Consider the following 21,515-nt stretch of genomic DNA (forward strand, 5'->3'; position numbering starts at 1 on the left):
ACATCAGAGTCAAGGAAATCTCATGTCTGCAAACCAGCTGATAAATCATCTGATAAATCTCAGCCTAGCTGAGGTAATTAGAAAAAAGCAAGCTAGTTCGGCATGACGCAAGCTGTTCTCAATGACATCTCTTTTAACTGGATGTGCCAATGCTAATTCTCATCCTCATCATGCTGAAGATCTTTCGTATTCTAATAAAACTATGACAAAGAAATGCCATGCTTCTTCCACCCTCTGTCAAGGTGCTGAATTAGCTTCAGAACAGATTTATTATGGTAGAATTGATGGTGATGGGCAGCAGAACTGATGTGACATCACACACAGATGGTCACACGTCCTTAAATCCAAGCCATGATATGTAACTGAGTGTAGAACTGTTTCAGAGGATAAGTGAAAAATATTAATCTCAAAATCAATCAGTCGCTTTCTGTCATAGAAAAGCAAGTAACTTGCTCCACCTGGTGGCAATTCAAACACATCCTTCGGTGAAGTACTGTCAGAGTATCATGATAACAGGACACCTCTAATAGGCAAAAAAAGAAATCTTTATATCATGATAGACCTCAGTTTCCAAATAACTGACCATTCAAAAAAATTGACAATTTATTTTCATTTTTTTTAAACATCTTTTTTCAGGATTCACGGACAGCAGTTGTAATATCTATGACTACATGCATTGGGTTTTTTGTCCACTACACAAACAGGTACTAAGCCCCAAAGCCAGCGCTGCCCTGACCTGAGCTGCACTGTTCAGCTGTCCTCAAGCCTGGCGCGCAGCTACTGTAACACACGTCCGATGCTTTATTATTACAGTCTAGCACTCTCCAACCTCGATTTAAAGCTTCAATTTCTGATGGCCGGCAACAGCAAAAGGTTTTTCTCCAAGGACTGTATCAGGGACACATCCATGCACTTACGGAGTTTACAGGTAATGTTCAACTTTGAGGGGCCGCTGCTCATAGTGTCAAGGATTTTACTTTTTTCTCGTTCCAGAGGTAAAAATAGGGACATTTCAAAAAATGTTTTTAAATATGAAATTGTTAATGTCCAGATGTGCAGTGTGGTGTCCTGTGTTAAAAGGTCTCTGGACATATAAAGTGCACTTGATGGCTGAGGTTCTTCAGCAGTGGGTTTCCTTGTCCACAACAGCATAAAAGAAAATTCTGCTCAAACTTCAATTTTCAATATGTAGCACCAAGTTGTGTCCACCAGTAATGTGGCAGGCTGCAGACGAGAAACGTGGAATGGCAAAATGTGCTTGTAGAAGACAACAAGAAAATCTCACAAAAACCTCTGGGTATTCAGAAAAATCAGTGCACAGAACAGCATTCGGCATTCCCTTTTTAGTCCAAATTTGGACCACTGAGAACGAAGAAATCACAGAAACGGCGTTAACTGAACCTCCTCCTGACACTCCATTGCACTGCATCCTCTTGAAGGAAGAGGAAGACATAATGCTGCTTGTATCCTTCATTGTCTAAGCCATTCCAGTCATGACCGAATGCTTTCGGTTAGCTGCCTCTTCGTTCCAGTGAGATGATGAGCAGATCTGGTCGTCTGCTCATTCCAGTTGAAGAAATGTTCAGTCTCTTTTGTGGTCTTCAGGATGAGTAGCGTCCAGCTGAACGGGCGGATAGGGCCATGAGAGTGCACCGCTACAGAACAGGGCATTAACGCTGCAGCTGTAAAAACGAGACTGTTGGAAGTGAAGAACATGTACGAAAAGGCACCGTATTTCTGGACGGGGCAGATGTACGAGTGTGTATGTGCAAGATGAGTCTGAATCCATCTCTTTACCTCCACCTCTAAAGGCATTACCATTAACTAAGGCAAATTCTATCTGTAAAGAAATGCAAAGTGCATCTTTTCCGCTCTCATATATTCTTTGCGCTGCTGCAGTTGAACAAATGTTCAAAACTGCATTTTAATCATAGATTTCTCTCTTTAATAAATTATGTTTATATATAATTTTATACAACCCCACCCCCCATTATACCCCAGCGCACCTTACAGATATTTCTCTACAAACTTAAAGCCATGCTTGTCCTTTGGCCACTTCAAGGCATAGTTCTGCTCTGTTCACAGTTTCCTCCTCAGCGCTGAGAAACGACAGACTCGTAGCAGATGTCTTCACAGAGATCACACAGACATTCCGAGAAAGGGAAAAAAGCATATTCGTACATGACGAAAGGAGAGAGAAGTACAAATATTCATTGTAAAACATGTTTCCAGCGAAAAAGACTTCCATGAGATGTTGCCATGGAATCAGAGTCCTCAGAGGGCTGTGGATTTTATTGGATGATCTTTGACCCCAGAGTTTCACTGCACCCCCTCCTCATCGACATATGTAGAGGGGAACCATCCAATCTGAATGAAAAACATGGAAATGATGGTCATTTATATGGCTTACATTGTAATATTTAAAGCTTAATTTCGAATCAATTGCTTGCTTTATTACCCTGCCGTTGGCCTCTCCTTTCCACCAGCCTTGGTCTCCACCAATCTTGCTGTAGATCTTGACGATGTCCCCCTCTCGCAGGGACAGCTCTCTCATGTCCCGAGCAGCAAAGTTGTATCTCGCCACAGCTGTGCTGACTACCCTGGGTGTGAATACTGTACAAAGCCAGCAACATCCCAAGATTAGTGCATGTAAAATGATGAAGAGCAGCAGATTTATTTACACTTTAGGACACTGTGAGTGAGATGTGAAAGAATGAAAGCCTGTGACTAATGCTAGTCTTAATGAATGTCTGGAGCACTAATGAGATGAAGATAAAAACACAAACAGGAAGACATGGAAAGATGAAGGGATGAGTGTGAAGAGGGATTGGGGAAGGCGTCAAGGATGATGCAAGAACACAAACAAGCAAGAAGCGCAATACCTGACCAGAAGGGAGCAGAGCTTTGAGAGGAGAAGTTGAGGCCCTGAGGACTGAGGAAGGAGAAGTTGTAGGAAGCACAGGTGGCTGCTGAGACAGTATGTGCGGGAGAGAGAGAGAGAGAGAGACAGACAAACATACAGAAAGTGAGAGAGAGCGCAAACAAAAGAGGAAGGGCACAACAGAAAAAAAATTCAAGGACATGGTTTCAAAATCAGCAAGGTGTTTGTATGAGTGTGTGTGTGTGTGTGTGTGTGTGTGTGTGAGAGAGAGAGTAGTTGTGTTCTGTGAAAAGATACTAGAATTCTGACATTCACACACATTTTTTTCAACAGGAAAAAAAATACTTTAGGTAAACTACATACTACCTAGGTTGGCGTTAGTAATTTTCTTTTCTAAAGAGATTAATACATTTATTTATCAAGGACATTAAATTAATCACAAGTATCAGTAAAGACCTGTATATTTCAAATCAAATTAGTTCTTTTGTACTTTTAATTAAACAACAACAAAAACAGTTTTTTAAATGGAAAATCAATGGTAAATTGTATCACTGGTTCAATGAAAATATTAGTAGTAGATCAGCATATTAAAAGGATCATGTGACTCTGAAGATTGGAGTATTTATTAGAATAAATAATATAAAAAAAAATAATATAGTTATTTAAAATTGTAAAAATGTGATTAAATTAATGAAAGTGAAAAAGGAAAGTCGTGACCACATACACAGCAGTGAGAAGTGAACACACACCCGGAGCAGTGGGCAGCTATAGATCCAGCGCCCGGGGAGCAACTGGGGGTTCAGTGCCTAGCTCAAGGGCACTTCAGCCATGGGTATAGAGGGTGGAAGAGAATGCTGTACATTCACTCCCTCCCACCTACAACTCCTACCAGCACAAAGACTCAAACCGGCGACCTTCGGGTAACTAGTCCAAGTCTCTAACCATTAGGCCACAGCTGCTCCGATGAGCAAAAAGAGACTTGCAAAAAATGCAGCCTTGATGAGCAAAAGAGTCTTAAAAAACATGAAAAAATAAATCTTGCCGTTCCCAAACTTTTGAACGCTAGTGTATGTGTATCATTTACTTTCATTGTACGAAAAAGAACACAGTGAACATTCAGTGTCCTTTTCCGTTCAATGGAAAAAGCAAGTAACATGGGTTTAAAACAACATCAGCGCGAGTGAATAACAAAATTTGGCTGAATGGCTCCTTTAAGCAGCTCTCATGTTGCATATGGAGATCTTCAAGGCATATTTTCAGCCCCTCACAAACAGACATTGTCTTTACGCACTTGCATAAAAATATCATTGAACACCAGTTAAGCTTGACTGGAAAATGAACAAAGGCACATCATTTATAATACATCTAATGAAGCATCTGTTTATTTGAACCTATTCAACTGGCTGAGGAAAATTTGGCCTCAGGAGCCAGAAGTTTCAGTCAGGCCCCAGCTTCAGCCAGAGTGGGCGGCTCCTTGACAACCATGCCTAAGATGACTGACATTTGAAATACCAGGAGGCGGGGCATACAGAATGTGAGGGCGGGACCAGCTGGCAGCGTTTGTTTGTTCAGGCTTCCAGAGCGTGTCCAAAGATTGTGCAAGGCTGCTCGCCAGACTGGTAGGGGCTCAATAAAAAAATGTGTGCAAGAACAAGCAAGAAGAGTGAGAATAAAAAAAGGAAGAGGGAAAGGGAGCGGAAGAAAGAGAGAGATAAAAAGCTGCTTTACCTGGTGAACGGGTATTGGTGCGAGAACTTGAGCGTTCCCTGGATTTGTAAGGGTACCGTAATGTCGTGTCCAACAGCTTAAAGCTCTCTTTCAGTGAATGACTCTGATAATACTCCACAAGCTCCTGTAACACAGTAACATGTCTAAATTTACTTACAGCACTTTGATGTTCCATGTGTTTTCATCCATAGAAACATATTGTGAAACTGCATTTCTAGAAGAAATACCAGTGTTTGGTAAACTACAATGTGTAACTAAAAAGTTATAGTTTTATAATGTTTTAGATTAGGCTTTGGTTCCGTGTATGTGAAATGCAACATCAGAGCTAAATTAGCATGACACAGATGTGCAACATATGGCTATAGACAGAAAAAAATTCACATTCACAATTTAGTATTCACATATTCAAGTGACATTAACACTCTTTTAAGATTTCGATTCATACACAAATTCATTACTGTTCAAAAGTTTGGTCAGTGTGGTTTTTAAAAAGAATTTTTCAGTCACTTATGCTCACCAATGCTGCATTTATTAATAATTTCCAGCAGCCAGTCCCACTTGATCTTTCAGAAATCCTTTTTGTATGCAGATTTAGTGCTCAAGAAACATTTCTAACTGTTATTAACGTTATAAAACTGTTGTGCTGCTAAACGGTTTTGTGGAAATAATGATAAAGGTATTATTTCCAGGATTCTTTGATGAATTGAAAGTTAAAAAATACAGCATCGAAACCGAAAACACATTTTTTAAACAAATGAATGTGTGCTTGCTGAATAAATGTTCTTTACAAAAAAATATCTTATAGACCCTTAAGCTTTTGAATGGTAGTGTGTATATTTAATACAATACGTATTAAATAAGAATGATATTTTTATTCCGTATAAGAAAATATGTACAACGTAAACCTTGCAAAGAAATCAGTACTTTAGATGTATGTATAAAGGGAGTTAATTGTGCAGTCTTCACCCTGCAAGCATAATCAAATCTCACTATACCTTTAACTTACATTAACAAGTATTTCTCTTACCAGGAGGCTATCAAACTTCTTTGCCTCTGTGATGTGAATCCAGTTGTCTTTCTCAATAACTTTAATATGCTTCACTTCATCGTTAAATCTGTTAAAAGATGCATAGCAATGGTGATTGACAAAATACTAAAAGACGAAAGACAGAATGTTCTATTATTGACGTGAATACATGCCTTCCCTGTAATACTCACTTAATGCTGATTGCGAATTTCTCTGCCTCCGCCGTCCTCTCTCGGATCAGATAGGTGCCGCTGATGTGAGACTTAAGCAGGTTGTCGGCCTGCTGTCGCTCCATGTTTCCTGCAAACCTGAAGCCCAGAGGGAAAACACACCTCATTCATGAGACCGTTCAATACCCTGTACATCATTATAGCAACTCTCACAGAGGTCGTTACCTCATTAAAAGACAATAAAGGTTTAACATGCCTCACAATTAGACTAAAGCTAATCAATCATCATCGATTCTACTTATGACACATGTAATTCAATGCAAATTTCACTAGATAAAATGACAGTAGTATAGTTAATTGTATTATTAACATATAATATGAGACTGAACAGTGTATTATAAACAACGAAGATCTTATAGTATCTTGGTAATGTAAAGGGTAAGAATGGAAAAATCAATGTGTTCTATAACAGGATGAAATACCAGGGATAAACGAAGTAATCTGTCTCTCTGGAGGACTGACGGCTAGAAAATGTCTGGAAAGGCTGTAGAGAAGAAAACCATCAAAAAAAGATTTGAGACAACAAGGGCTGGTTTAATATCTAATAGTGAAGAACACAGCCTAATATTTAAGTATGTATATATTTGGGAGAAAGAAATATTAGGAATATTTTAAGAAAAATGTATGTTAAAATGATTTGAATTTACTTTTATGAACCTGTACCTTTGGGTCTAGACATGGTTTCACACTGGAACTGGGGAAGAAGCCAGTCTTTTGGGTTTTGAGTTTGCCCTGAGACGAAAATGCAATGATTGAAAGGTAAAGATTAATGAAGTAAGAAAATCAAGCCCAAAAGAACCAAGACATCTGGTTCACAAACTGCATTAAGTATGACCAGAGTTCAAAGGCAACCTGTTAATGGCGTGTGAATAAAAAACAAACATCAATTTCAACAATTTAAAACCATGCTATCATTTCTAAGACAGGCCAAACTGACTAATTACTCCACTTCATTTAAAGATTACAGCTATTTTTACTATAATATAGCACATAGAAAGGGTAAAATTTGCAACAGGTTATATATGTAAACATGGCAAATGTTAATTTTATAATATCATACCTCCCACCATGATGTGTCTGGATCTCCCTTCAGGAGCTCAATGACTTCGCCTGTCTGAAAGCAGAGAGGCATCTTTCCTGGTGGGGCAGGGGTACCATGGTAATTTCTTATGGCCACCATCTTTGGACCTTTAGAACGCATTAGGGGAAAAAAGCTTATAACTGCACAAAGAATAAAGTACATGGATGCTTATAATTCATATTCTTATAAACACCCACAGTCTGCGTTTTCTGCATGCGTTAACTAGTCTATACACTAGATGGCAGCAGATAGCTGATGTATAATTTCTTAAACGCATATGCTCTGAATGAGGTCCATTTCCTTTTAACAGCCTGAAGCTGTGCACAGTATCTAAATTTTTCATATTGACATAACCACATTAGGATCACAGAAAAATCACATTTTACTCATATTTTTACCTGATTGTGCAAGCCCTGGCTCCTGTCAAAGACAGAGGGGAATTTATGATTTAATTCACTTCAAAGTGTAACATAGTTGTTAGATAAGCAGATCAGGCTTCATTTAAGACATCCCTAAAGTGTTTTTCAAAGTTAACGACAAACTTTAAGATTAAATCGAGAAGTAAAGTTTGGTTCAAGTCAATGAGAGAGTATTATTCATTTATCTGAGAGCTGGAAGTTTATTAGTACAGGGTACTAAAAACTCACCGAATCATGAGGACCTGAAATAATAATGAAAGAGAGAGAGAGAGAGAGAGAGAGAGAGAGAGAGAGAGAGAGAGAGAGCAAGGTCAGTGGTCTGACCTCTTTAATTAGGGCAGATGTAATATACATGTAGTTCTTAGAGAAGCAACTTTCTATTTAAAGACTCACTTATTTTGCAGATGGTAATGACCTCCAGACACTCCTTATGGGCACCAGTCCCACAGTGTGCACAGTAGTATCCCTGGTAGAAAATACCCCTAGAGAACAAATGATAGAGTGAGAGACGCATGCTGATGATAAATTGTCTGAATCTTAAGGCAGCTACTGTAGGGGAACGACCAATGAAAAATGTCATTGTCTTCATTTCCTGAGGTCCTACTGAAGATCAAATTCATCCAAACAACTTGATTTTATTATGGCTTTGAATGATGTTTGCCCATGCATAACTCAGCACTATGTTGCTAGGGCGTTGTACAGTAAGCTGTTGCCAAAGAATTGCTAAGCAGATACTAAGGTGTTTGGGGTTATTGTTTGCTGGTCCATATCTAAAGAGCCCTCCAACAAGTCTCTGTTTTTTTGCTGCATATCTACTGTATGTTCAGACATGGGACAAAAAAAACAGATTTCTTTTGCAATCCTTTTTTTTTTGGTAGTCTGAACAGCAAGAACATACTGAATGCTGATGTTTAGATGCCTGTTTTAACTAATTTACTCATTTTTACTTAGTCTTTCTTATAGTGAACTGTGACTCTCTATGTAGTGTATAGTGAACAAATCAGAGATTTTGAACACAACTACATTTCCAGTTTTATATCCTCTTGGTCAATGATGACTCCAAGCTGTTTTCTGTTGGCTTTGCACTTAAACTTAACATCATTATTATAACAGATACATTAGATATTGATAACACTGCCTGAAACTGATTTTATCACTTGATAGTATGGACAGTCAGTTCTAAAAATACTGTATTTGAAAACCAATTGTAATGTGCACAACATCTTAAACCAATTATGTTCTGGTCCTGACCTCAAATTTATTTTTTTGCCATAGGTGGATCCAAAATCATGCATTTTGTTGCCTTACAATTCAACAAGACACAATTTCAGGCATGAATAAGTTCACAGAACTAAGGTTGTGCCTATTATTTAGAGGCTTGTTCAGATGCTAGGCATCAGCTACTGTAACAGTGATGCTTGCTTTGGAAGCCAACATTTCATGCATTAACACAACCACAACAATCACCCCAAGTGACTCCGTGTGTCAGCACAACTAAGCGGCAACATTCAACATCCAAACTAATCGCAGGCCAGTTTGCACACAGATTAAAATGCAGAGCTGTTATAATTAGCAGCCATTGTGCACACTGACCTGTGTTGCAGAGTGGAAATGTAGGTCAGTGCACTACGAGTTCACAGTCAATACAGCCAATCAGTGAAGCAGTTCATGTAATAGAGGTCAGACCAGTAGCCTAGTAACATGGGTTGAAGCCCGTCTCTTGAGCTGCCTCTGTAATTTCAGAGAGAAGTGGCATTTGTGTGTGTGAGCCCTCACCTCAGCAGCATTTTACAGGCTCTGCAGTTGGTGTTCTTTTCAAACGTGTGCATTTGGAAGTTATGCTGGTTGGCGGTAGCTCTTTCGGGTTTGATGTTTGACCTGTGTGGATTAATAATCAAATCAGTGTTATATGGCAATCAAAAAATCAAAGCACTGTGTAATTCTGACAGTGATGCGGTTCTAACATACATGGCCATCTCAAACTGCTCCATCCACTTCCGCTTGGTGTCTTCTGTCTTGCAGAAAAACTGGAAGCCCTGTTTCCCCTGCAGATGGATCAGGTAAAAGCCATAGGACCACTGTGGGTGGAGAGAAGATGGTTGATTAAGGAAGGGGAGGTGGACGGAAATAGACAGAATTTGCTATTGAAACAGGATGTTTTGATGGGGCATTTTTCTTGTCCCCACTTTTTGAAAACAGCCAAAAGGTTTTAGCTACGTCATACTGTTAACAACAATTTACTAACTCCTAATCTACAGCATTAGTCAGAGGATCATTCTCATTTCTAAAAAGCATTTGTTTTTTGACTCCAAACTTTTGACTCCAAACTTTTCCATGGTATTGTATATTTGCTAAATATGAATTTCATTTTGTCATTGCTATACTAACACAGACCCTTAAAGCTTTGGATGTGAACTAAAAGGTCACAAAACTCTAATTTGACTAAGACATGGGGTCTTTAGAGGGATAGGTCACACAAAAGTGAAAATTCTCTTTTCATTTATTCACCCTCAAGTTGTTCCAAACCTGTATGAGTTTCTTTCTTCTGCCGAACACAAAAACAGATACTTTTAAGAATGCAGCCATTGACTTCCATTGTAGGACAAAAATGATATGGAAGTCAATGTCTACTAGCAACATTCTTCAAAATATCTTCTTTTGTGTTCAACAGAAAAAAGAAATCATTTAAGGTTTGGATTAATGTGAGGGTGAGTAAATGAAGACAATTTTCATTTATGGTTGAAGTAACCATAGACTGTATAAAAATATGAATGTAGTGTCCGTGATGTCACCCGCAGTTTTCTGAAGGGCGGAGCGGGCTGTCGCCATCTTGGCAGCGTGTCACTCCTGGATAATCGAAAATGAGCCAAAAGGCAGGATTTTGGTTGTGAAGCCATGCTCACCTAACTCAACGACAGTGTCAGCAGAGGCAGTCCACCTGTCACTTGAGTGGCCAAGCCCTCAATTATGCAGAACTTTAAGGCTTAATGTAATTTAAACGGATGTGTTATAAAAAACTTCACCCCCTCACAGTTGTCATCAAGGGCAAAATGAGCTATAATGACCAATATCTGTAAACATGTTTTTTTCTTGCTGTAAAGTTTGCCATTTTAACATGGGGAGTCTATGGGACTGACTCCCTTCTACAGCCAGCCTCAAGCGGCCAGTTGACAAATTACAGTTTAAGTCACTTCTGCGTTGGTTTCACGAGAGAAAGCAGGAGGCTGAGTCTTGGAACTAACCCTAAAAAAACATCTTGAAATGTGAAAAAGTGGATTCTACAGGACATCTTTGGAAAATCTTAAATCGTCAATTTGTAAACATGATGATTACATTCTGGCAGTGTAAAGCTGCTGTGGAACTCTTGAGATGACAGAAAACAGATCAGTGTATGGCACAATCACAGCACCTCAATGCTTAGAGAACATGAGCATTCAGCTTACCATTTTTCCACTCGACTGGTGGGCATGCAAAGAGATTGAGAGAAAAGGAGAGAAAGAGAGAGAGAGAGAGAGAGACCCAGTTACACATGCATTCTCATATACATGCAAAAATTCCTGATTGTTAGATTTATGGAGAATGCATTGGCTTCTCTGCATTTACATACACATGCTAGAGCACCAAAGAGAGCAGTGCATCACCTCTGATTGGCTGAAATTATGAGCATCATGCTTTATCACTCAAGGACAAAAGTATAATGAAAGCAATCCATCTGTGCTATTCACCAAGCAAACGATCAGATTGTCCCATTTGCCTTTGCATCATTGACACGCAATACATAAATATAATTGACTGAATCAATTTGAAAGAAGCAATATAATCAGGTATATTTATTCTGAAACCGGCCTGATGGCTGGCGGATCAAAGGCCTCTCACCTTCTTCATGTCACGGTTATTCATAGGGTCATCGGACATCTTGTAGAGGTGAAGTTCGATGATCTCTTTTAACTCGTAGTTATATCCTTTCCTCTTGCAAACAATAACAACTTTATCAAACAGGAAGATGTATCTAGGTACAGAAAACAGAAAAAAAGATAACACAATTTGTTTTTGTTGCATATGAAAACATAATAAATGCGCAGTCGTACCTGTCTTGTTTGGTTCGGTTAACTATAGAGCACACTTTAATCTCTCCATCAATCTTCGGCCTGCCGTACTCCTCTAACTTCACCTGCTGTGAATGACGCAATCACACACACACACACACGCAGTTAATGCACTTCTACTGGCATATAAATTACTTCGTGACATACATTTAAGTGTCACTTGTCCCTGTTTGCAATATGGAATATATTACAGGAAAATATAAGTACAATTTAAATGCATCAAATGGAATTGCAAAAATATGGATAGCTATAGGGATAATTTTTTATCTTTAGTTTGCATCCCAAGAAAAATTCTGCGAGCAAAACCAATGATTATTTTCCTCAAAGTTTGGTCCAAAAGCTTTTTTTCAAGCACATTAAAGGTTTTGGTTTAGATTTTCTTGCCTTGTGTGTCAGTGTTGTTTTCTGATCATTTGTTTGTATGAAAAAAATGTCAAAAGAGTTCTTTATTGCAAAATATTTCAATACAGCTCCATACTGTTTTTGTTATTGTAAGAACATTTCTGTAATATTTATTTAACATTAGTTTATATATCAACTGTTGCTTTAAAATGGGAGAAAAACAGCATATTGTAGAAACAGAATATGTCTTTACGCAATATTCTTTGATGCTACTGTCAAATAAAAGGTACATACTACCATACATACAAGTAACTGTATATATAGGCTATTATGCTACAGTTGCTGCTATATTAGGAGCTATTAAAGGCAAAGTCCACAGTGTATGTCTTTTGTCCGTAAGTGCAATGCCTCATTGGCTCATTGATGTTTAGCCGCGGGCGTCATCTGCACCACAGACCCTCACATAAATAAACCAGAGCTGATACACTTATTCCTACATTAGCTACCGGGAGAGGATACACTGATTTCATTCCTTTTTAAACACAATCCTAAATACATCCTGCCAGTTCTCGTGGCCTGGAGGCTTTCAGGATTTATTTATGGAACAGAAGTGACAGACGGGGGGGCAGGTGGAGGCTTGTAAAAAAACTAAATGTTTGGGGATAAAGAGGTATTGGCCAGAATGCTGAAATGTGCACATTCTCAGACATCATAAGTCTTTCAATTCACACAGTCGAGGGGACCAACTATATTTTTGCAAACCTCATAGAAGCTTTTCGTGAAGCCACCATGAATTAGAGTCTATATAAAAATGCTTAAATATTGAGTCCATGTTCTCTGAATTGAAAATTATATGGATACCTCAACAGAAAGGGGTAGGCCACTGAATATGAATTAAATGTTTGTATATCATTTCATGTACAGGCAAATATCTAACAAACAGCGACATAATCATTATTAATGGACTTTAATGTAGGACCACTTTCTGCATTTTTCACATCATGCCAGTGTATCGCACAACTTCATGAACACTTACTAGATTTTCTATTGAGCTCTGAAATTCACTTATTTTCTTCAGGGTTTCATTGTCTCTCTTCACCTCATTGATGTACATTGCCAGGTCCTTCAAAGTCAGACAGACAGACAAAGGCAACAATAAAAATCCAAGCCACTCATCCCCCAAAAGTCCCAGAGATAATTGCACATTAAACATTATGCTAGAGATAATTATATTACAACCCATCTATTGACATCGTACACTCTATTAGGCTATTATGTGTATATGATGGTCATAAAAGAGTTCAAACCTGCATGGCTTCTAGTGCCTCTTTAAGCTGCTGTCTCTCTGGGCGGTCCATAGAGTGACTTACTAACTCCTGTGGACAAATAAAATAATGATAAGTCGTGCAAGACTTGTGCCTGTTTATGGTGGTATTACACTCTAAAAATACATTATTATAACGGGTAAAGAAATTATATATATTTGAACATGTGAAATGCTTGATTGAATGCATGTAATTACAATTCTAAAAAATATTAAAATATAATTTTTTTAACTGAGGACATCAAATGTGGATGTCCCTAAAATAAGGAGGTCTAGTTAGAATTAGCAAACTTTTGAATAAACAAGCACAAGCAATCTCAAGCACAACTCACACACAGGCTACACAGCAACCCAGGGTTTGAGTGTATGAAATGGGCTGCGGATAATATGATTTAAGCATGGCTGATTTCAACAGTGTCACTGTATCCACCTCCCAATGCTCACTTCCCTCACCGATGTATCCTGGCCGTCTGTCACACGTCACAGTCTTTCTCTCCATATACATTATTAATGCGTGTTGTGAATTAATGATGGTTTGTATCATGCAGGGCGTCCTGTTTTATACATGATCTCTATTAGCAGTGGCTGGGCAGAGTAGAGAGCCACATGGGTCTTGTTGGATGAGGTAAAATGATCTGAATGTTTTATAGGGTTTGGGGGTTTGCAAGGTACTGCTGTCTTCAAACTTTAAATTGGAATAAATGGAAGTTGAACAGGTTGCTTAATGAGCTTATAGTAATGCTGATGGTGGCTCTCACCTTAAGCAGAAGGTGGTATTTGAGGACCCTCTGCATAGGGACCACCAGGAGATCCTGAAGTTTAAACTTCCCCTCCTGGACCTTCATGGTACACTCCTGCAGGGGAAGATTATTTCAACAGGTCAGCAGTTTTAAAAAGGAAAATCTCAGAACAAATAAAAACCAAGTGGAATTTAACAAGACATAATTGTTCAAGATGACAAGGCTTTCTGGAACGTGACATATTTTGTAAGATTAAAAATAATTAAATAATAAAAGGGAACTTGATTTTATCCATTAAGATTTTACTGGATTTGTGATATTATTGGTTAGTGATATTATTCTCCAAATTATTACAATTATCTTTTTTTTTTTTTTAACTCTGAGATGGAAACGGGCTTTGATTGTTCCTAATCACACACAATAAGACCAGAAATATTTATTAGGTAAATAGAACATTTATTTAGAACTGTATATAAACAAATGTTTTCTTTTCCTCCGCACGATTAGTGGTCGTCACTTTATGTGTTAATCTCTTCATTTTTATCCTCCCTGTTCTCAAATGACAAGCAGGCAATGAGGACAGACTTCTCAGAGGTCACGCTTGACAGTCAGAGTAGACAGAGGGAGAGGTTCATCATCTCTATGACTAACAGTGACTCCACGTCCCTCCTTATGAAGGATATCTGACTAATCCACTACAAGAGCCACTCGTCTCTTTCCAAGAGGTCCCATAACCACGCACTGAATGGACTGAACCCAATTACAGGGCCCTTCTTGTGTGTGAGATAAAAGGACGATAATTTGGTGAATTTGTCAACAAGCATGCCTAGAATTTCGGTTGCTGTGATTTCATCTGTAATCTCCTTCAGTCCCATGTGGTAATAATGGCTTCTTTTGCCAGTCTTTATTTTTGGAGTCATTCAAGTAAGCCACACTGCCTCAGACTGGCAGGCACAAAAACAGCACTGTAGTCTTTGCAGTCCTGAGCAGCATTAGGAGAGCAAAATTAGTTCATGTCCCAAAACTGTCAACAGCAGTCTGTTGAGGGAACGCAGTGCCGGGGCTGACCACTGGAGCGGCCTCTGGGAGAAAGAGCTGTTAAAAGAGTCTCTTTGAGGCGGTGTCGCTGATGAGAAGTACAGTTTTAGTCAGAGAGACCTGCATGTTGTTTAGTAGATTTTGAGCATTATTAATTCACTTAAGGATAAAAAATTACATCACCTCATGTTTCAAATGCACACTACTGCCTTGGAACACACATTGTTTTACTGCAAAAACATTAAATGTGTCCTGGAGCTTTCAAATTTTAAAGACATTTAATTAATCCAGTTCACAAAAACATGCTTGAATCATAATTATTATTATTTTTTAATTAGATTGATTCAGTTCACACTAGTCTCAGCCTCAGACGTCCCACTCATGGACCGGTGGCTAAACGTCTGATGCATATGGGACACAAAATTGGAAACGCTTCAGGAGTGTCAAAGTCGTCATCGGATTGGTTGAATTCTACAGGATTTCCGGGAGATGTTTGTGTCACGTTCTTTAACGTTCTGCCTAGAAACAAAAGTGCTGTGGCACTAAACCACCTCATGAAAGAACAAAGCCGTCGAGTTGACAACTGTGACGACGAATGCTTATAAGGATCACCTAAACGCTGGATTTTCAAAAATGTCAAATATTTAAAGTTCGCTGCACAGAATATTTAAAATACGTCCGAGAGTTTTACTCACCGGTCTGTTTTTGTGTGACATTTCCACACCCCGAAATATGACGCTAAACGAAACAAACTATGATTGTTTGTTTGACATGTCGGACAAATGGCCTCATGGGCGGGCCTTGGCCAATGAAAGCTGCCATAGATTCAAGACCTTCAGCCGTCGGTTCACACTGACTCAGTGATCCAGTCCCAGCAGTAAAAAGCACACTGAATATATATACATGTGTGTGTGTGTGTTATTATTACTTTATTTTATTAAAAGAAAGTTAACAAACTGACAATTGTAAAGAGTTGCTGCTGCTGAAAATTTGTCTTTGCCAACAAAGAAATAGAATGGACAGAAAAACAAATATATATTAAATTGAAAACAATTATATTAAATTTTAATAATATTTCACAATATAACTATTCTAATGTGTTTTCATTAAATAAATGCAGCCTTGGTGAGCATAAGAAACTTCTTTAAACAAAATAATATTTCAAATAATTAATGCTTGTGTATATGTACAACACTGCATACCTGAAACATCAATATGCCACAGACACTAAGAATGTACAAGAGAAAAGTGAAGAGCATACCTCCACTTTACATTTGACATCTTCCCGTGTGGCAATCAGCTCATCCAGTGTCTTCTGAGCGTTCTCCATATGACTGCAGTACTGGCCGTAGATCAGCAGTCTACAAAAGAAAGATCACAGATCGATACAAAGACTTTGCAATGACATTCAATACTCAGACTCAACATACAAAAGTAACAGATTTCATTAAATAGAAAACAACAGATGTACTGTAATTTGGGTTTGGTCAGTAAATAAGACAAAAATTATAGAATTTTTAGGTTTATTTTCAGTTTTACCTAAATCTTTGAAACCATTAAAAAAAATTAAAAATAAATCTGTGCTACATGTGATAAACAGATAGTTAGTGTTACATAATTTCATTATAGACCTATATCTGCTGTGCTCTCTTTATAAGTTAATTTGGGCCCCTGAGAACATCAAGACACATTTATTAGATTTCACAATGGACTCCTGATAGTGATCAGCACATTCTGGAAGCAGCTCAAAGTCATCTCGTCTAGATGATGGTCCCACGTGTGGCACAGATTTCTGCCTCTGATTTAAGTAGGACACCGGCACAGTTGGCAAGCTCAATCCCTTGGATGCTCTCAGCTTGCCTGCCTCTTAACTGTGTTCTTGGTTAAACCAATTTCACTTTATAATACTCATTACTTAGTTATCCTTGATCAGAAGAATGAAATTGCCTGTAATCCTATAGAACCCCAAAGAAAAAAGATGAAATCTAGAAGAAAAGTGGTCAGATCAAAGCAAGATACATTTTATCTAAATCCGAACTGGATTATCCTTTAAGGCAAAATACATCTGGATGAGGTTGAATGAATCAAAGGATGAAGATCAACTCAAATCCAGCTCATTAAGTGTGGTCTCTGAAGTGTTACAATCTGGTCTGCAATTCAGCCTCCAAGTGTCACACCTCTATATGTTGACATCCAAGCCACCCGTTAAGATCTGCTACTGTAATGAGTGCGAAACTAACTGAAACTCTTGAGCTGAAAAGGGTGTTCCCCTGCTGCTCTGCTCAATGTCTGGGCCTCCGTGCCCTTGGACTAAGCAGGCCTGATTAAAGGCTAATCTGGAACAAGAGAGGCAGCTTGGTTCCTCATGGAAATAGACTGATGGAGATTAATGGTGGCCCTGCTCAATTATGAGCCAAAACGCACATTCAACAGCATATTGAAAATCTGGGAGCAGGTGCCGGGAATTAGCTGTAATAACAGATGTCACAGGCATAATTGAACATGAAGGTCTTCTTTACAAGGCAATTTCCAGATTAAATGTTTCAGGTGCCTCGTAAAATGGACTGCGAGGGAGAGAGGGTGTTTTATTGTAGGACACTTGAAACAATGCAAGAATAATGGAATGAGAATCTTCACATAAAGTGTCTTTATATGGCTTTAAAAGGTATTATATGCATCAAACGTTTACATTTTAAAATCACATCGTTTAAAAATAACGTATTGTTTTACTTTTTTAACATTTTACTAATTAAAAAAAAAACTTTAACAAAGCTTTTGCATAACAAAAATATTTTAAACCAGAAAATTGTAAATTGTTGTACTAGGGATGCAACATATCACAAAAATGTTTTGGATGACCAAAAAACAGAAGTATTCAGATACAGAAACTGTAATGTACAATTACACTGCATAGACCTCACTGTATCAATTAAATATGAATCTTTCTTGATATGAATCTTAACATTAATGACACCGACAGCAGCAGGTTATTAGGCTGCTGTCACTATTAGACTGAATGCACTAACTGAATATCATGGCACACATCTATAATTCTTTTCCTCCGTTGTACATGTTCACTTTAGACATAACAGATTATGCGCACAAGGATACTCATAGAGAAACATATATTTTGATATAATTTTGTGTGCATCTGTCCATTCAAGTGCAAGAATATGTGAAAGAGAACTCAACTGGGTGTTTGTATGCTGTATGAGATGAGGCCCTCTGTGTGTGCTTTGAGATTGTGACAAGAAAACAGAGCACAGATACAAACCAGGCTTTCATTTGTGCCTACCTGTACTTGAAAGGTTTATGGATAGCTATGATTTTTCCCTTCCATCTCCATTATCCATTCATGGTGCTCAAATGGATGTTCCTTCATGCATGCACTCAAGACCATGCATTGTTCATCTGTGCTAAGCATCTAATGGTATTAAATTGGCTAACATCCCATTAACAAAGAAAAAAACTTACAAGTACTAGAAATAATGTTGTGAAGTGTGGCATACACATCCATCGAACATATTTGATTAGGAAGGCTGCAAATGCTCTTTCATTCTGGGTTGTATATTTAGGACATACATCAGTGTGCAACGGAGATCGCTCTTTAATGACCCATTAATTATGTGTTTAAATGCAATCAGAGTAGAAGTGAAACATGTTAACAACCAGAAGCAACGCACATTAAGCAGTGTAGCCTCAAGGAATGCGCTTTTTCATGAAGACAATTCTGTTGACTGATCCAGCTTGGAGTGCTAAACACTTGGCCTCCACCTCCCCAAGGCATACGAGTTGTAAGAGGAAGGTGTGGAAATGAAAAGAAATGTTGCAATTTGTGTTGCCACTGTCTTCTTAGCTTTATGACGCCAGCCAACCTTAGACATGCAACATACTGACAACTGCAATGGCAAAACAGTCAAGGCTATTCAGTCTCTTCTCTAAAAGTTCATCCTGGTTTCCTCCTCTTTTGGCACTTCAGACTATGAGGGTGGGATGTGATTGGAAAGGAGAGAGAGAGAGAGAGCCCTGGGTTTCTTAAGTGTGAATATTCCCCAGGGTGAAAGCCTGTGCCATTGGCGTGTAAACATGTGCTCTTTGAATTCAACTCTCTTCCGGTGCTATCACCCGCCGCACCGGCTTTCTCATTATGGCCAAAGCTGTCATGCATGTTATTTCACAGAAAATACAATTTGGTATAGACGCTCTCCTTCCAGCTTCTATCTGTCCATTGGAAAAGACCCAGGACAGCAAAGGAAAATGCAAAGCAAAGTGGAAGTGACAGGCTGGTGAAAGATGTAATAGTCTCTGACATGAGGCATTGAAGACCCCTCACCTTCACTCTAACACAGCACGCACGAAGTGAATAGTGGCTCGATTTCAACGCAAACCAACTCATAATGTTCCTAGCAACTCTGAGCTCAATCTGCCAATATAACATAAATTAGTTCGGAAATAACACTCCAAAAAAATTCCCATTTGAGACTTTAACGACCTCTATCACAGTTTAAAAGCTGTGATTTGCTTTGCACTCGAGGTGGCGTAGAAAACAGCCTGATGATTTTTTGGGAATTTCACTCTTTAATATGCCCTTCACAGTGTCAACGGCTCATGAAAAGCTTCTCAATTATTTCATTCTATGGAACGCAGCGCCGCAAAAGGTCACAGGGACTTACAAGTGGAGATAACAAAATTAATTAAAGGCAGCTGGGCTTTTGGAGCAATGGACGGAGGTGTGGAAGATAGCAGCCGCACAACGGCCAAATCCCTTGGCCATTTCTCTCTTTGTTGAAAGGAAAGAGAGAGGGACCGTGCATCCCATAATGAAAAACAGAAACATGCCAATCAGATGAATAATTGCAAAGGCGAATGACGCAACCCTGCTTTAATGAAATGAATAATTTGCCAAAAATACTCAGCATTATTTAATGCTTAATGTCACCAAATGTAAATATGTCCTGTCAGATTTCATTGAGGAAAACATTTATAAAAACCAATGCAGGATTCTCTTGCACAATTGTTTTTTTCTTATTAGACTGCTATTTCCTGCATAGTGTCAACCACATTTTGAGACTGAGAATTAGCTAATTCAAAGAGAACAGTAAGTGAGTAAGTGAGCATGAGATAAAATTATTGATGGTGATGCGCAATACAGACAGGCAAAGAGGTGAGGAAAGAAATAAAATCAAGGAGAAAGAAAAAATGTTCAGTGATAGGACAGAGAAATGGCCATGCGTGTCAGAACAGGGACGTACCACTGTAATGTCGTGCCAAAGTGCATGTTAGTGAGGGCACCCACGGAAGACTGGCTCAATGAGATGACAGGCTCAGAATTACATAAACAAAAGAGTGCAGGCAAGAGAGGCGTTCCTGTCATGCCGACTCTGCGTGATGCTGCCCGTTGGGCTCGAGGAAGAGCCTTGTAATGGGCCAATTGTCTATGCAAACTGACAAATGGAAACAATAGGGCTGTCTCCTCAATTTCTATTCTCTTCCGTGCTTTTTTTTGGAAGCAATCTATCCCTGTCACCAACTTAAACAACTGTAAATAGCATTAAACATTCTGAGTGGGTTTGCTTCAGTTAACAGGAGTTTAAAGAAAACATTTAGATCTTACAGAACATTTTGAGAGATTTTCGTCAGAGCGGGCTGTCATTACTGAAAACGAACCTGTGATTATCATTACCTTCATCACAGAGATGTAGGTAATGATAATGTAGAGATCAGCCTCTCCCTGTGAGAATGTAAATGCTCTCTGCAGCTGCAGTATTCAATAAATCTGATGCAGAACAAAGTCTCAGTTCCTCTCGCAAGAGCCTATACTGTAATTCTCATTGGGAGAAGTCATTTACCCACCAGAGAGATAAGATATCTATGGAAGCACTCAAGTGGAGGATAAATTAGATGTATAAAGCAGAGTGGAAGATAAAAGAGAAACAGAGTCTTTAATGTGCATTAGAACAAGTGGCTGCTGTAAAGGGCATATTGAGGACTTTAAAGTCAACACAAAATAAACACTTAAGTATCTTGCACATTATAACAATGCAAGTTATTGATATAAAAGCAAATAATGACAGATTTGACTATTAGAAAAACTGAAAACTAGAAACAAACCACACTTAGTAGCCTTAAAGCAATAGTTGAGCCAAAAATTCAAATGTTTTCATCATTTACAGTACTCAGCTTACCCTTATATATCATTCCAAACATGTCTGCATTACTTAATATATTTTGAATTGTGTCTCACACAAGATGATGAATAAACAATGACAGAATTTTCATTTTTAAGTGAACAATAGTTCAAATACAAGGACATTTTGGAAGCTTGCTGAGTTTACTATATTTACTTTTATCCAATGTCCATTTCAGATCATAGATATACACTAATATCAGGCTTGAATTACATCTGATGCAAGTCTAAAATAATTTTTGTGATATTAAAAAGCTCAAAAATGCCCTCTGAAGTAAAGTTGCTCCAAGTCTAGAACACTTACTTCCTCAAAATCTGCGAGTATAACAAAGATGATGTTTATAACCTTCGTGTCTGAAAACACTGCGTCCCTGGAGATCATGATCCAAGAATTGCAGCAATTCCTAAGATT

General features: G+C 38.4%; 1 protein-coding gene across 4 annotated transcripts; it reads right to left on the reverse strand.

Annotated features, from left to right (window-relative positions):
• Nucleotides 1–579: 579 nt before the first annotated feature.
• Nucleotides 580–16,298, reverse strand: LOC113077153 (guanine nucleotide exchange factor VAV2-like). 4 transcript variants are annotated; one of them, XM_026249607.1, is made up of 21 exons: nt 16,178–16,298; nt 13,897–13,992; nt 13,122–13,190; nt 12,851–12,937; nt 11,455–11,540; nt 11,243–11,375; nt 10,810–10,824; nt 9,335–9,444; nt 9,143–9,244; nt 7,760–7,848; nt 7,595–7,608; nt 7,346–7,367; nt 6,927–7,054; nt 6,530–6,598; nt 6,289–6,350; nt 5,828–5,944; nt 5,637–5,724; nt 4,610–4,733; nt 2,883–2,966; nt 2,459–2,613; nt 580–2,367 (listed from the first exon to the last, which is right to left on the reverse strand). In XM_026249607.1, exons 1-21 carry the CDS (start codon nt 16,244–16,246, stop codon nt 2,320–2,322), a joined length of 1,767 nt encoding a protein of 588 aa, XP_026105392.1. In that variant the 5' UTR covers nt 16,247–16,298; the 3' UTR covers nt 580–2,319. The 4 variants fall into 4 exon arrangements, with proteins under 4 accessions (XP_026105392.1, XP_026105391.1, XP_026105393.1 ...); XM_026249606.1 differs by having other exon boundaries at nt 2,883–2,969; XM_026249608.1 differs by lacking the exon at nt 10,810–10,824 and having other exon boundaries at nt 2,883–2,969.
• Nucleotides 16,299–21,515: the final 5,217 nt, after the last annotated feature.

This window comes from Carassius auratus, unplaced genomic scaffold, assembly GCF_003368295.1.
Source record: "Carassius auratus strain Wakin unplaced genomic scaffold, ASM336829v1 scaf_tig00021761, whole genome shotgun sequence".
NCBI lineage: Eukaryota > Metazoa > Chordata > Actinopteri > Cypriniformes > Cyprinidae > Carassius > Carassius auratus.

Bases quoted from the DNA above. Each gene is read 5' to 3' on its own strand.
- LOC113077153 (XM_026249606.1), bottom strand. From the start codon at position 16,246: ATGGAGAACGCTCAGAAGACACTGGATGAGCTGATTGCCACACGGGAA. The intron at 13,191-13,896 runs GTGAGAGCCACC...ATTTGTCCACAG, and splicing joins AATACCACCTTCTGCTTAAG to GAGTTAGTAAGTCACTCTAT. The intron at 6,351-6,529 runs GTACAGGTTCAT...TCTTCTCTACAG, and splicing joins AACCATGTCTAGACCCAAAG to CCTTTCCAGACATTTTCTAG.